Raw genomic sequence first — 17,214 nt, forward strand, 5'->3', positions numbered from 1 at the left:
AAAAGATTTTTGGAGACATGTTTGTATGTGCGAGTGCACGTACATTCATACGTCCTTGATTTTGGGAAGTTTTTTGTCGTCCATATTTCAAAAACCAGTTCAGATAATAAAAAAAAAATGTTGTTATACAGATAATAATGCACTTTTTTTGGCTAACCCAACAAATCGCACGACAAAACTATTGTTAGCGACTTCAATTAAATGTTATATTATATATATTCTAACGTTATATAATTTTGAGGAAAAAAAAAATGAAATAAAAAAAATAATTGTCGCTTTTTCATAGCCAAAATAATTGCATACAGAGAAAAACGACTTTTTTGAAATCTGGTAAGATTTTGAGAAAAATAATATAAAACCTACACAAAATAAAAACCTAAAAAAACATTACTAAAAGTTCGTAAAAATTGATTTTCGACTTAGATAAATTTTCAAAAATTAAAAAGTGTTGTCTTCAAACTAACTTCAAAATATTTCGACATTCAGTAAAATTTTAATAAAAATCAAACAGTCATTTTTTTCATAAGAATTAAAACCTACACAAAATAGCACGCAAAATTGGTAAAAATTTTAGGAAAATTAAATCTGCATTTTTTTATAAAAGAAATGCTACTTAAATTGGTAAAAATTGGGTTTCGACTAAAAATTTAGTTAACAAAAATAGATTTTGAAATTAAACTATTTTATATATAATATGAAATTATTTATCTAAAAAAAAAATGTATGTATATTTTGTTAATGTTTTAAGTAAAACAAACCCACAGACGGGATGGCAAGTTATCAGTGAGGGTCGGATCTCAGATTCTTTTTAAAATGTTTGCTGTCAAATTCTTCGAATTTAGAGTTGTCAAAATTTTGCTGACCAAAAACTACAATTCCAAATCTTTCAAACATTTTGAGACAGTCCTAACGGGTTATACATTTTAGTTTCGAATTGGAATTCGACATATGTACATATGTCAAACTAAGTTGTTCAACTAATTTTTTTTTCCAGTTTAAAGTCTGATATTTACGAAAGTGGATCGCTTAGCTATCGCACAACGTATACAAATTGTTAAACCCTACTACAAAAATGTTGATTCTGCGACGGCCACATATCGTGCTTTACGAGTAAGAGGAGATTATGGTTTACATAATCGTCCAACAACACAAGTAACTGGCACAATTTTGAAGAAATTTGAAAAGACATACAGATATCGTAAGGCCTGTGCATCATCGTTTCGCTTGTACCACTTCTGTAGTAAAAGTGTTATTGAATTAGGACTGTCTTACGGCACATTATGTCGTATTTTGCATTTCGATCTACACCTACATCGTGCATATAAAGTTCAGCTCATACAGCAACTGAAGCCAGCTCACCATTCACAACATCCTCGTAGATACGTCGAGTAAGTGCTTGAAATTGACGTGGACGGCGATTTATTTTCTTTAGTGACGAAGCACATTTCTCACTCGGTGAGTATATTAATAAACAAAATTATCATATTTGATGTTCTCAAGTAATTGAAGAGAAGCCTTTTTGCACCGGGAAGTGTGATTACACCTTACTTCTTCGAAAAACAACGATGGAACGACTGTCAACCTCAATTCGGAGCGTTATGGTTTGGCTGCTATTGAAGAATACGACTTGGAGAATATGAGCCATTATGGCTTTATTGCAAGAGATATTTCCTGACCGCGTAATTTCTCGATATCAACTGGACACCAAGATTATGCGATTTGAAACCGCTGGACTTTTTTGTGGGACTACGCGGAAGACCGTGTTTATGAAGATATATGTGCCTTTAACTCCTGACATTTAAAAACTAACTTTCGTCAAGTTATTGCTGAGATACCGCTCGATAGGTGTCAAAAAGTAGTCGAAAATTACCTCAAAAGGATCAATGCTTGCAACAATTCACGTGATGATGTAGTTTTTTACACATAATGTCAACGTTTAATCTTTAAAATAAAAAAGATATGTCATGAAAAACAAATATTTTATATGTATTTTATTTATGTTTACCTTTGAAACCGCTAAATGGACAACCTTGTAGTTTTCAAAGAAGTATGTTTTAAAAACCTGTGGTCTATTTCACCAAATAACAATTACAATCACAAATTTGTAATTGTAAACTGCAATTACAATTTTGTAAACTGATTGTCTGTTTCACAAACTATAAAATTCAATCGAACAAATTCGTAAGAAAATAGGGGAAATTGGAACTTCCAATTACAAAAAAAAAGCTGTTCACCGTTTGATTTCCAGACTTGTAAACTATAATTTTGTTTCACAAATTTGTAAGTCGGCGGACAGAGATCAGATTTAGCTATGAATAACCAACATACAATTTTTCTTGCAAGCTTAATACGTGATCGATACATTTTTTTTTTCGTCTACGTATATGTTGCACGAAATGGTCACTTAGATCACTATTAGTGCTCCTATGCCTACAACGACATTCTTAAACTGGAGACAATATTCTTATTGCAAATTACAAATTGTAATGAAATCTACACATCATCTTTCTATTGTAAGAAATTTTCATAAACTGAACAAAATTGTAAATATATTTGATTTGGTGTAATAAAAATTTACAAAAAAATATATATTTTACAAATTTCTATTTGTCAACTACAAACAAAAAGAAATTTCAAAAAAAAATAACTTTGTAATCTACAACTACAATTTTGTAAAACAATTATCTCGTAAAACAGAAAAATTCAATTTTTCTACAAATTTGTTAAAAAAGCACTTGTAATTTACAATTTGTAAGTTGGTGAAACAGACCACTGATCCAATAGTAAAATGTTGTCTATTCCAATTCAAGGCAATATAATTCTTTGAAAAATGTTGTTTGGTTTGTGTGGAACAGTGAAAGTGATAATATTTTTAACCTAATGAAAGTAAAAAAAGCTTCGAAATTACAATAATTGTTGAAAAATTGTTAATTATGTAGTTTAAGTATCAATTATTAAAACGGGGCGCGATAACTTCAAATATCAGTAGGAATATAATGATGGCTATCGAGAATGAAATTTCCATGAGAACTTTTTCAATCGTCGGAATTTGGATTTATTTTTTATTTTATTTGTCAGCTCAAGTTTTGCATATTGAAATGAGAGCCAAAGTCTGAACACCACATTTTAAATCTTGATACAGTTTTTATATATCAAACCTACAAAATTATTAACTCAACTGTATTATGAGTTGCTCTTAGAAATTATTTCACCCGAAAAATTTTTGTTCGTTCGGAATTTTAGAAGCTATCATTGGTTGACAAAGATACGTTTTTTCTTATTACGTTGTGGAGTCAATTTTTAGTACATATTCCGAATACGAATATTTGTTTAACTATTTTCTCAGTTTTTCACATAACCTTTATACTTTTTTAATATATTTCAAAAACCTCATATGATAGAATTGATGAGACCATTGACTTGTTACAAAAACTAAAATTACTTTCATTCCGTTTATCTTTTGTTCTGTTCAAATTCGTTTTATCACAAATTGTTTCGCGTTTCTTTTAGATTTTTGTAAGACAGGTAAAATCTACCACTTTATCAAGATTTTTGGAAAATTTTGTATAATACAAATAAAAATTCAAGTTAATATTTAAGAAAGGGATTATAGATTTGGAAAATCATCATTAATATAATTAAAAAAAATAGCTACTTTATAGATTAACATAGTTTCTAAAAGCCTTTTATGTATGTGTTTTTACGAATTTTAAAAAGTAATATATCGAAAACGTGACGTGATACACATATTTTAACGTTTAGTATAGTTAGATTTCGAGCGAAATTTATTGATTTCATCGGAAACCAGTCATCTTCTGCGCGAAACACACATGCCCATGTTCAGCATTTCACTTATTGTGATTACACTTTGCGAAAGTGAATTTGTTTGTTCCACAATTCGTTGTTATGAATTGGATTTTCGAACATAAAAATGGATCTTCTGTATTTCTGTTTGTTCCATTTTTTGAACGCATTCAAATCACATTTTTTTATTTCTGTAAATTATCGTTCAAATAAAACAGTTGCAATTAGTTTGTTCGTTTTTTTTTTTCGTTTCCTTGCAAAATGTAAGACATAATGTTCTTCCAATTTCTGCCATAGAAGATGGAATTGTAAAACTTACGGGTGTCTACAGTGCTATTGATTGCATCAAAGGAACCTTAACTTTTGGTGGATCCTTTAGCGATCTAGCTCCAAAAGAAAACAACACACAAAATATTGAATCGCCCGGAAGTTCTTGCGCTGAAAATGAAGCGCAAAAACACGACAATCGATTTTAGTTGTTATATTGAAGAAGATTCATCAGAACATGAACCACAAAACCCAAGAAAAAATGTAGAATGGCCAGATAAAATGTTTAAATACGTGGACGATCAAAAAGCTACTTTGAAGACGATTACAACAAATATGACTTAATCCATTGAAATATCCTATTAAAACTAGCCTAAAAAGAACTTATAGTGCATTTGAGAAACTTTGCGATGTTTTAAAAGAACAAAACGCTGAGCATAAAGGTTTTAAAACGGAAGCTTTAAGGCTTTATGCTGAGAAGAACGAAATAAAGAAAAAGCGTCTTGAAATAGAAGAGATGAAACTTAATTTAGAAAACTAAACTTGTAAGGATCTCTATTTTATTATTTAAGTACCCGAAGTACCTTTTTGTTCTTTTATTATTTGAATAACCGAAGTTCCTTTTTGTTTTTTAAGTATTCAATAATAAAAAAATGTTGATAAATAGTAGACATGTATTTAATTTTTATTTATTATTTTGTTGCAATCAAGAAAACATAGTTCCCTTCTTTTTTTCACTTAAAATAGCAAATAATATTGCATCCATCTTCTCAACAGCAAACATTTTACTTCAGAAACAAAATAAAAATGTATGATCCTTCAGCTCTGACGTTAGTTCGAAGCAATTTCGAAATCGTCCGAAATTGTAACGTGATTTCAATTCACTTTTGATCGTAATTCTAAACATGAGCGACAGATGGGAAAAAGTGAAATTGAATTTCTTCGGGTTTTAACGGACCTGACTAATTATTAGCTCCTTTTTTAGCTGTTATGACTCAAATAAGTTAATATAAAAGCTTTATCCCTTAAATATCGTAATTAGGTAAGGAAAAAAATAATAAATAAAACATTATTTTCTTAAATAGAACCAAGATTATCATTTTATTAAATTAAAAAAAGAAAAAGAAATTAGTTGATCATTATTATTACATTGTTTTTTGTTTTAATTTTTATAATTCGTTATTGTTTTTTTTCTTTGTATTTAAATTACACAGGATTTAATGTTTTTTTGTTTTATTTTGTTTTACATCGAAAAAAAATCACTTAAATTCTACCTACTTATTTTCGTATTGCAAATAAAACTAAATACATACAAACAAAATCTATTCTATAAAAATAACTAATAAACATCTAAACTTAATTTAAACAGAAAATAAAAAGAAAATAACTATAAAAACTATTACAGTAGGTACACAAACAAAAAAATACTACATTAAAATAAATATACATTATAATAATATTGATTCGTGATATAGATTTTGTTTTTTTTTTATTAATTTCTTTTAAAATTATTGAGTTTGAAGAAAAAGTACATATACAAATTATGAAATGAACAGAATTCTTCGAAGAAAAAAATTTACAAAATAAAGCTATAGTTTCTTTTTTCTACTACATAACTTAACAAAAATATTTTTAATCTCTAAAAGAAGTTATTTTTGAAATAAAATTGACATTTGCAAGGAAAAAGAAAAGATGAAAAAACAAACAACTTTCAATGTTAAGGATTGCAATAGGATCGGAAGAAATGAATTCGAAACAAAATGGACAGATTTATGATTTAGATTAAAGTTATCGATTAAAAAAAAACAATATTTTTCAAGCTTGATCATAGAATATCATTGTTATCGTAATTGTTTTTGAGTAAAAAAGTAAATTCACAAAAAACAAAGTCAGTTAAGCTTCGTCCGTTGAATACAAAAAAAACTACGACTTCCCATTGTTTTACAATGAATATGATATCCATACGAAAATGTATCATTTTTTACAAAAAGCACGTCGGACGTGGAATTAAAAAAGTTCATCTAGCACAGTACTTATAAGCTTTAAAATAAAATTTAAGTCCAACTAAGATCAAAATTAACACAGGTCTAAAACATTTTACCTATTTTATTCCACTCATTCAAACCATGTAGTAATACTTTTATGGAGGTTTGTCATTACCTGGATTCAAATAGACATCGGATTGGGTAATATTTTGAAAGTTTTAAATTGATATAGTTATGTCAGAGCACTTAAGCTTTTTGAACACAACTTAGAACTTTAGAACTCAATTTGAATAATACACTTTACAATCGATGAATCGATCTTAAAAACCTGACCCGGTGTTATTATTTGAATACCACACAAAATTTCATTCTGGTTCTTTGAGTAGAAATGGCATTGGCTAAATTATGATTCAACATATTTAATTTAAAAAAAAAAATCTTTTGTTTTTATTGCAAAGACTTTACGAGATTAAATTATTTTAGTCTTTGATTTTTGGTAATAATTTATTTTGTTGGTGTTCGGTTTTATTTTTTCTCTTAAATAACTAACGGACGTAATGAATTTCAAATTCGAATTATCATTTTTTTATTGTGTCAAAATTGTCAATGACTTCAATACCTAATTCCAATTTTTCTTAAATCATTTTTGTGTTTTTTTTCTTTCTATTATCATTTCATTTATTTATTCTTCCAAACTATATTCATACCATTTCATTTTTCAATCCCTCATTTTAATATTTTATTTATTTATGAAAGTTACACATAACTCACATTTAAATGTATAAAGAAAAGTATTTATCAAAAACAAAATGAAAATTTAGTTTTTTCTTTTGGTTATGGTTTTATTTTATAGGAATTTGAAGTTAGATAATGATCAGTATTGTGCTTAAAATTCGCTGATTTTGTCTGGTTTTTTGTTCAAAGCTTGATGAAGGTTTATAACCTTCACATTGTTAACTCATTGTCATTTTAATTTATTATTAATAAAACTATTTTGTTTGTTTGTTCTTTACAAAAGAATTTTAAAGAGAAGTAGAAAATGAAAGCAGAAATAAAATTTCCATATAAGTATATACGTAGTTCCTTGCAGTCGTGAGTGGTTTGGATTGTTAAAACATATAATATTTTATTGGATCACACACTTTTCTTTGCCACCACTGATGTCCACTTGCTCCAGGTCACGTTCAATTTCATGATCATCTTCGATTCTGAAAAAAAAGAAGAATTTAAATGAAAACGAGAATGATTCCAGAAACCTTTAATTTAAATAATTTGAAAACTTCGGAAAGTGTTATTTCTGAAAAGGGAATTTTTACACTTACGCAATTTCCTGATTATGAAGACGTTGCACCAATTGATCACGTTTATCAACAATAGCCACCAATTCTTCAAGCAATAGTCTTTCTTTTTCACGTTGTGCTTCAGATTTACGCCAATCTTCAACAGATTGAGCTGCTCGCAGCTCTTGATTAAGAAGGGCATACTTAAGTTCTAAGTCACTTTCTTGCTCCCTATTTAATACAAAACGAGAAATATATGTTTTATTTATATGATAAATATATAATGTTGATATAGTTAATAAAAATATTTTTAATAAACTTACAGAATATTAAGTTGCATTTGCCGCCTAAGTAAGGCGTTTTTCTTATTTACTAAAGTAAACCACTGCGACAAAAGTTGTTCTTCAGTTTCTTCCGTATCTTTAAAATAAATTTGATTTTTTTTAATTAATAATTGATATGATTCATATTTGTTTTTATTTATGTTATTAGAAAACGTTATGGAAAAATTTGAATGATTAGTAAATGTGAATAAATCTGCAGCAGCAAAGCGAAGCTTTGGTTGAACTTATTTTTGTTGTATTTTTAAGTTAATGAGTAATTACAATTATATGTAGTTAGTTTTTGTTAATGTACTTGCACTTATTTATGGATTATTATATTAATCTTTTTGGTTATTTATAAAAGAATGTCAAACGTCTCATAAAAATTCAGGTTGCAGGATAATTTTAGGAACTGCAAGAATTAAATTTAACTTTACAAATTTTACTATAAGGTTTTTAAGTACTTGCACTACTTAGAAGCTTCAATCGATTTGAAAGGAAAATAACTTTAAAGAGTGAAATGCTCGTATAGAGTCTTAGCTTTAATGATATTGCTTTGGGTGGATGGTTGAAAAGAAACAGACCCTTGATTTTTCGATCTTACAAAAATTGCTCAACATTTGTACAGGGTCCGGCAAAAGAACCTCCCGTATTTATAGATACAACTAGCTGACCCAACAAACGTTGTTTTGTCATATAAATAATTTGTAGAGAATATTTTGCTAGAATAAGATAACTTATTGTAAGTGTGTAAGGATGTAGTATATAAGTGGGGGAGAGGTATAGAGCACTGTAAACAGTGCCAAAATATTAAAATAACAAATCACCAAACAAATTTGTTTAATTCTTTAAAATTATATACGTAGGTATCGCTAGTTATGACAATTCTTAAAAAAAAACAAAATCAATTCCAACAGAGTGTACAATATTTTTTGTGATCCCATCTTTCCCTAATACAAACAAACTGGATGGTTTGCCCATTCAAGAGCACGCAACGTATAATTGTCCATAAGGTGCTCAAATCTGAGCCGTAGATAGACATCGTTTGGATTTGAGATTTATTGATAGTCATTGCAAAGCCAATCTAATTGAAAATAGAGGCGTTTAAATTGAATTGCCATCTGCGGGTATAATAGGGATTCGCGGTAATAACATATTTTCACCTCGGAATTTGCCATTTAGAATAATGGCTTCCACATTTTTTGCTGCTGAAATTGCTCTTTCTTTCAGTAACTCATGATTTGTATATTGTCTGTGTACATCGGGAAATATCTGGTCAATGATTCATTCAAAAGTTAGCCGCATCGCTAAACAAAATTGTTTGCGAGAAAGTCTAATATTTGAAGAGAATCTAGCAGAAATCAACCGATAATTTTATGCATGCAGTTTCATTTGTAGTAACTTTTGTTTTGAGAATGTTTCAGACGATGGATCTCTAAGCATTTGAACACGCATATTTACTCTCAGTTGTACTTTTTCAACATTCGCCACAGTGGCGATGATTTTAAGCACGCGTTGATTTCATCGGTGTGCGTTAAACGCGGAATAACGTTAAGTGTTTGTCTGAAATCACCTAAAAGAAGTAACAGAGTGCCGCCAAATAGCCTGTGATTGTTTTGTATATCTTTCAATGTCCTGTTCTACACCTCAAGCGAATGTTTCCAGGCCAGATGATGCAACAGTCAATGCGATACCATTACCTGATCGTATTTTAGCAGAAAATTGGCGAAATAAGGAATGTTTTCCCAGTTCCACTTGGTGCATCAAAAAAAACAATCCACCTTGTCCTGCCGATACTGCGGGCATGATATGGACACAAATGGTTCTTTGTTCTTTATTCATTAGTGGAAATTGAGAGCGACAAACGCTACCATTTCTACAGTATTCTATTGTAGTTCACGTGTGTTTATTAAATAAGATGCATTTTGATTTGGTGAATGTATACCGAAATGACTGGTAAGTTGGCAATGATAATGCAAGGATCCTCAATTGCAATCAATGCTTCATTGTACATAGCGTCACTGAATACTATCGTAAAATTGTTGTACCGTCTACGATTTTGATGCAATTAAACCATATCATTAAGGAATGTTAAAAATAGGTACAAAATTATCCTCGGACCTACCGAATGTATGTATATGAAAAATGTCATTGAAATTGGTTAAGCCGTATCGGAGGAGTATGGCAACTAACACTGTGACGGGGGAATTGTATATATTAGATGGTATTCCGGGTATAGATAGATAGAGGTCTACATGTCGTTTTTAGTAATCATAACGGAGTGGGACGGTGAACATCCGTAATGGTGGTTCTGCGATTATTACTCAGCGAGCATATCGCATTCGTCATGATCCTTTTCCAGATAGAAAAACAATTCAAGTTTGGTTATCAAACTATAGAGCAACGGGCTTTGCGCTAAAAAGAAAATCGTCTGGCCGACCTTTAACCGAAACAACGCCGGATAGTGTGGCACGTGTAAGTGCCACTATCCAGTCTCCAAGGCGTTCAGCAATTAAACATTCAGCTGTCTTGGATTGTCTGATAGGAGTGTAAGACGAATTTTGCACAGACATCTTCATATACATTCCTAAAAAATAATGATGATTTTGAAGACATTCTTCAAACCATTCCCGTAGGTGCTGTTTTAATTTCGTCTGACGAGGCCCATTTCCATTTATCGGGTAGTGTAAATAAACAAAATTTACGATACTGGGCAATAGAAAACCCTCAAAAAATTCATCAACGACAGCTTCAAAGTCCTTATGTGACAGTTTGGTGTGCTGTTGCTAAATTTGGTGTGTTAAGTCCGTATTTTTTTTTTTTGAAGAAAATGGGCAAAAAGTGACAGTTAATGCAGATCGCTACTGCCACATTATTGAGACCTTCCTCCAAGCAAACTTAAATCACTTTACTAGGAACCACAAAGAAGTCTTGTTTCAATAAGATGGAGCCACAGCACACACTTCACGGCGTTCACTAACAATTTTGAGAGAGAGGTTTCCAGGGCATCTTCTTTCTTTACGAGCAGACATTACCTGGCCACCCCAAGGTCCCCCGATTTATCACCTTGTGATTTTTCTCTTTAGGGCCAAGTCTACACTTATCGCCCAACATCTTTCTAAGCACTTAAGGAGGCAAGGACGAGCAATGGAAAACTTCCGGGAAAGGCTTAGTAAATGTATTAATAATATTTAACGGATATAATGTTTAAAACTTAGTAATTATTTTATTAAATGTAAAATGGCATAGCATTGAATTTAAAAAATGTTTCTGTTAAATTGTATATTTATTTGTCGTTGCCTTTGAAAATATGGGAGATCTTTTTGCCGGACCCTGTAAGTACACACACCTGTACATTTTCTAAGAAAAATACAAACATGTGGGACATTATATAACTCAGCTAGGTTCGAAAGGTTAAAAAAATGACGTTCTTTCGCTTGTAAAATGTCTACAAATGTTAAAAAGTTCTTACAAGAAATGTCTGTTTTGGCAATAGAACACATGAAATTGCCACCTGCATATTATTCAAAACCCAAAAATGCGTTCTTTAATTACGATATTTTCTAGATTGAAATTCTGAGTTAGCCTGATTAAAATTCAAACTTTTTGACACAATTTAAAACAGTTTATAGATTTAAGTTTTTGTTTTATTAAATTTTTTTTGGATTTAAATTCGACTTTGAACTCAATTGTTTTTAAATCCTTGTATAGGATTTAGTATGATTTTTAGTTAGTTTTCTTACAAGCAAGTAAATACCAGTCTTAGTTGGGTTTTTGTATTTCTGTTTCAATTATTAAGGTCACTTTCATTCTTCTTAAAGAGCAGATAAATTTCTTCTTAATTTATAATTTATAGTTAGTAGTTGGTATTGGCATTAAAAAGGTTTTGTTTAAAATTAATATAAAATGAGATATTTATAGGTAACTTTGGATCGTAAAGATGAAATATATTTATTAGATTAATTAAGAGTTTTACTTTTGTTTAATGAATAAATAAAAGCGGCGCTACGAAAATATTCTAAAGAAGCTGTATATCGACAAATTACTTATTTATACATAATTACTAATAAATTATGGTTATGCAGTCAGCCATTCAATTAGGTATGTTAAATTAAATTAACCTAGTTTACGAGCGCAACTCAGCAAAAAAATTGTTTAATCATTTATCAAAAAAACTTGGTTTAAGAAAAAAGAAACTTTGAGGTTTTTTTTGCTTAAAATTTTACTGACCGCATGTGCTGCGACTTCTTGAGCGTCGTCGTTTTGATTTGTTACCAATTCCTATATCACTAACTTTTAGATTATCACAACTATTAAAAAATGAACGTGATGAATTTCGATTGAAATCAAAACTATTACGTTTGTTTTCTTTTTCATTTTCGTAATTTTCATCGTTGTCACTTTTACATTCATCATCGGAAAGATCATCGTCACTTATGTCATATTCGTTAAGTCTTATTCTAATACTACCACCACTAGGACGACGTAAAAATTTAAGAAATGCATTTTCATTACTTGGATTACCACCCATGACTGCACGCAGTTTCTTCTCCAAATTGCTGGCTTTTTGATCGATGGCTTCTTGTTCGCGTTCCAGCGCTTCCAATTCCGATTCGATATAAGAAAGTTTATCAACCTTTAAATAAATCAAAAGAACACATTAATACATTTCAAAATGATGAGGGTTATGGAAAGAACTCACTCTCTTTTCACTTTTTGGTGAGATCCTATCGAGGACCGAGTTGAACGATTGCAACGGACTATTACCATTTCGTTCGCTTAATCTATGACTAGGGCTCAGCTTATAGCTGCTATCCTCCGATGACTTGAATATGTCCCGGGGAGGTGTGATTTTCTTTGTTGGCGATAGTGGTGCTTTTGGGGAACCAGCCCCACTGCCACCGTTTTGACAGAACAAAAATTCATCCTTGATACGCACCGGCGAAGATGTTGGCGATATAGTAATACGTTTCGTGGGTGTTGTCGGACTTTCGCCATTGACTGTTTTCGAACGTGTCTCGGCTATAAGACGACGAGCATGTTCCAGCAAACGTTGTTGTCGTTCATCCTGCAATAAGAACCCAACAAAAATGTTATTAACAAATGAAATTTGTATAAATTATTCTAAGCTGCATTGTATTTTTTACGGTGTGATGCTATATGCTATGCAATTAAGCCAATGTTGATTTTAGTTTGATTTTATGTGAGTGATATTATGCGTACGTTAGAAATAAAAAATGTTCCAAAGCAAAAAAGATTTAGGAATTTAAATTAAGAAAACAAATTTAATTAAAATTTAACTTAATTTACTAAATTTCCAAAAAAAAACAGATATTAGGTTATATATTTATATTTTTTTTTACTTTATCGCTGTGATGATGGTTTTTACTTACGTTGGTGTCATTCTTGCCATTTTCACGGGTTGTTACTTTCAATCTTTCAATCATGAGCTTAGCTTTCTCACTCATTTCCTTATGTCGAGATAAAAGTTTCTACGGAAAGTTTAATTTTTGTTTTGTTTTCCAAAAACAAATTGGAAACAGAAAAACATAACACACAACAAAAACGGAAAACATAAATAATAAGAAAAAACAAAATTAATAAAGCAAATTCAAAATAAATTATTGAAATTAAAAATTTATAGTAGCGGAATAAATATTTTAAATAAAATGTACTTTCTATTTAAAAATATAAAAAATCTAAATTTTGTACAGAGCTAAAATTGCAACCTCTAATAACTCACTAGTCAACAAGGCTAGCAATCAAACTATACTTTTCTTAAGGGTTTTGAAATGTGTATATTGAAAAGAAATCTAAAAGTGGCGCTAGAATTTTGTGTTTAGCTTTTTATTTCTGACACTCATCTGAAATCAAGGTGCAAATGGGTCGCGGAAAATCTTTAAGCGAGGAAGAAAAAGGCAATATGGAAGCATTTTGGGAATCAGTCCTAAGCCAACGACTTCTAGCAAAGAAAATTAAAAGAAGTCAAAATTTGGTAAGCAGTTACTTGCGAAAATGACGGTGTCAATTGCAGTTTAGCTACGGTAAAATGCGTTTTTTAAAAGTGCTTTTCATTTGAAAAGAAATAAAATCAGATAAAACCACCACTTAACGAATCTAGGAAAGAAATTCGTCTCCGATTCTGTAAGAAATACACGTCGTGGAAGTCAAAGTGGCAAAAAGTGATTTTTTCAGATAAGAATAAGTTTAATTTAGAGGGCCCTGACAGCAATAATGATAAGTTTTATGACTTTCGAAAAGAGGAGCATTATTTAAGTCGGCTGCATAGCTCTGAAGGTAGTGTTATGGTTGGGGAAGCTTTTTCCTTCTACGGAGCCTTGGAGCTCCAATTTCTTACATCGAGAATGAATGGAAATTCTTATAAAGGTGTGCTTGAAAAGGCCTGTTTGGACCAATATCGTGGACATTCCAACATGATAATGTCCCTATCCATACAGCGAGGAGAGTAAGGCAGGGGATTGAGAGTCAAAATGTGGAGATGCTGGTGTGGTCCCCATACTTCCCTGAGCTAAACATAATAGAGACTGTGTGGGAACTTCTCTTACGTAAAGTATACGAGTCCGGGAGGCAATTCGAGGACAAATATTCATTAATCTTAGCCATTAAAAGAGCCTAGTTAGAAATTTCGCTTGAAATTTACGAGACAATATTAAAAGAGGTGGCAACACTCATTATTAACTTCTGTTAAATAATCATACAATACAGAGGGGTAAAATAAATCTTTGAATTTAAAGAATTTGTATTGTTTGATTCCATTTCATCCGTTTAACCTATTTAGTTTAGCTACCGTGGGAGAATAACAGTAAGCTTTAAGACAAATTTGTTTCTTCCAAAACAAGCACATAATGATTCTCTTTCATTACATATATAAAAAAGATGGGCCATTGCAAATAGATATGAACGGAGATCATCAGTGTGGTGAAAATATTTGTGAACCTACTCAGATGAGAGGCAGTGTATAATGAAAAAAGTTGGAGCCAGAGCTATACTATTGCGGAATAGTATTTAAGGCGAAATCACTTCAATATAAGTTGAAACAGTGCAAGCTTCATGAAACGTGTAAGAGTTTAGAGGACATTGGTTGTGTATGAAAGCCATTTCATACAAAGTGATGACAATGCTATAGGTGCTGGTAGTGGGAATATAACTTCAAACCTATATCTTCTCATCCGATTTCAAACAAAATATTGGGTCAGCAGTGATGCTGATGATGCGCTGAAATGAGTCCGAAACTCGGAGTACTAATATATAAAAGTTAGCAACACAAAAAATGGAAAACATTAAGGAGTATAAAAAGCTTGACGTTTCATTGTGATAAAGAAGTTTGGTGCCGTGAAATAAGGCCAAGTAAAATTGCACTATAACAAAGTGAAATAAGAATAGTTTTCAGCAACTGGTCATATTGTACTTTGATAAAGTGAAATAAGTCAAAATTATTTTAAGAAATAAGACCAACTCATTTTTACGGTGAGGTATGAAACTCATTACTTGATTTGTGGTAGGTGCGAGGTTGAAAGTTTCTTTGCATTTATTGCAAACCATACTATTGAAGGTGAAACAAAACCAATTTGAATTGATTTCACTTTGTTTAAGTGTGTCAAGAACAACAACAACATACAAATGTATGGTTCGCCATTCGGGAACGTTAAAAATATTGCGTATAATCTAATAATTATAAAAATTCTGCAGCGCGTCTAATAATATGGCCAGGGACTGTACACCTAACAAAATTACAAAAGTGAAATAAGGCAATTCGTGAAATTTTGACTTAATTCACGTCTGCAGAGGTATATTTCATCAAATTGACTTCAGTGAAAACTTTGGAGGCGAGATATTCAAATAACGGGCAAACGAATCTTTTGGAAAACTATTGTTTGTTTGCGTAATAGAAAAAAAAACTGAATTTTGTTGACTAGTGTTTTATTTAAAATATTTTAACATAACTTTAAAAAAACTAATTATCTTTTCTCATAATTTAAAAAAACGCTCCTAACAAAAGCAAAAAGTGTGAAACTTCTAACCCACTAAATTGTTTCGCGAATGACAGTACCCTCAGATTTTCATATTCGTTTTTAGATTCTAATCCTTGTCCTTCGGATGTGGAACTTAAACGGCAGCGGTTGATAAGCTCATAAGCTCAATGGGGAATCAAAAACCGTTTAGAATTTAATGCTTCGAAAACTCAATGCTGTCTCCTGTCGATAAAGCGTAAACCACCCCCAATGCCCAATGCCGCTATCCATGTTCGGCACTTGCATCCAGGAAACTCAGTACTCGTTATGTATATCACAGATCATCTCTTATGGAATAATCACATATTCAATATTGCCAAAAATTCTGCTGAGTGCTTAGAATTTCTCAGACGGTGCAAGAAATGTTTCACCCCTTCTGATCTGGCTGTAATTTACAAAGGATTCATTCGTCCAAAATTTGAATATAACTCTCATTTTTGGGCAGGTGCCCCTAAAACAAGCTTTGATCACCGCCACAATGTGTTTAAACTTTAAACATGTTAAGGGTATTAATAACCCCTTGAGTTCCCGTTTATTATTTAAAAAAAGCTATACAATGGTTGGCACCGGAATTCAAACGACTAACAAGATTAACTGGGATCTACTTACTCTATAGATACCGATATACAGCGATATCGTATGAAGAATCAAAGTCTACACCTAAAAGCATATTCTATTATTTTACTTTATAAATTGGAGTTCTATCGCTTCCTATGCCATCTAAAGTTTTTGTTTTTCACGGGTACTGCCTCATGCGAGGAATTGACAAATTCTCCTAGAGTAATTCTTGTCATGCAAAGTGCCTTTTCAAATTCGCCGGTTGGATTCTTCTTAACTGGTAACATTACTCGCACACAGGAATAGTTGGGAGTCGTAAGTCACTAGGCCCTAGTTTTCAACGGACCGTTGTAGAATGATAACATTACTCGCACACAGGAATGGTTGGGAGTCGTAAGTCACTAGGCCCTAGTTTTCAACGGACCGTTGTAGAATGATAACATTACTCGCACACAGGAATGGTTGGGAGTCGTAAGTCACTAGGCCCTAGTTTTCAACGGACCGTTGCGCAACCTATTCTTTTTTTTATAATAACCACACACTCAAGGAGATATTACTACCCTTATCATGCAGAGGCACAGTGCGAGCACTAGGAACAGGAGAGAGGGTTTAAAAGTAGATGTCGGTGCACAATGGTTTTGAATTCCTGAATATTGCAATGACTAGGAAAGACAGAGAGTGGTAAGGCATTCCAAATTCACGAAGTACGGCTTAAGAACGAATCTCTGTATTCGAAGTTGGTCTCGAGGATATACTGAAGAGCATTCTTAGAATCGCGAGTATTACGGTTGAACTGTTTAAGGGGAGGAATGCAACTGGCACTACAGCATAAGCCGTTAAAATAACGTAATAAGGGAGAGACAAGAAACATGACGACCTTCAAGCGAAGTAAATGAACGTATGATGATATTATCACCTATCAATTTAAATGCTCTACGTTCAATACTATCCAAGAGATGGGAGT

General features: G+C 31.5%; 1 protein-coding gene across 5 annotated transcripts in view; it reads right to left on the minus strand.

Annotated features, from left to right (window-relative positions):
• Window positions 1–6,707: 6,707 nt before the first annotated feature.
• Window positions 6,708–17,214, minus strand: part of LOC129943296 (EH domain-binding protein 1) — a 120,273-nt gene continuing 109,766 nt past the window's right edge. The window contains exons 8-13 of one of the 5 annotated variants that reach the window (XM_056052618.1): window positions 13,053–13,151; window positions 12,362–12,727; window positions 11,890–12,295; window positions 7,660–7,756; window positions 7,379–7,567; window positions 6,708–7,264 (exon numbers count right to left, since the gene is read on the minus strand). In XM_056052618.1, the coding sequence (XP_055908593.1) occupies window positions 7,183–7,264; window positions 7,379–7,567; window positions 7,660–7,756; window positions 11,890–12,295; window positions 12,362–12,727; window positions 13,053–13,151 (1,239 nt within the window). In that variant the 3' untranslated portion in view covers window positions 6,708–7,182. Of the gene's footprint in view, window positions 7,265–7,378; window positions 7,568–7,655; window positions 7,757–11,889; window positions 12,296–12,361; window positions 12,728–13,052; window positions 13,152–17,214 lie in introns of those variants that run through there. The other 4 variants (XM_056052621.1, XM_056052619.1, XM_056052622.1 and 1 more) reach the window with 4 other exon arrangements.

This window comes from Eupeodes corollae, chromosome 1 (genome assembly GCF_945859685.1).
Source record: "Eupeodes corollae chromosome 1, idEupCoro1.1, whole genome shotgun sequence".
Lineage (NCBI taxonomy): Eukaryota > Metazoa > Arthropoda > Insecta > Diptera > Syrphidae > Eupeodes > Eupeodes corollae.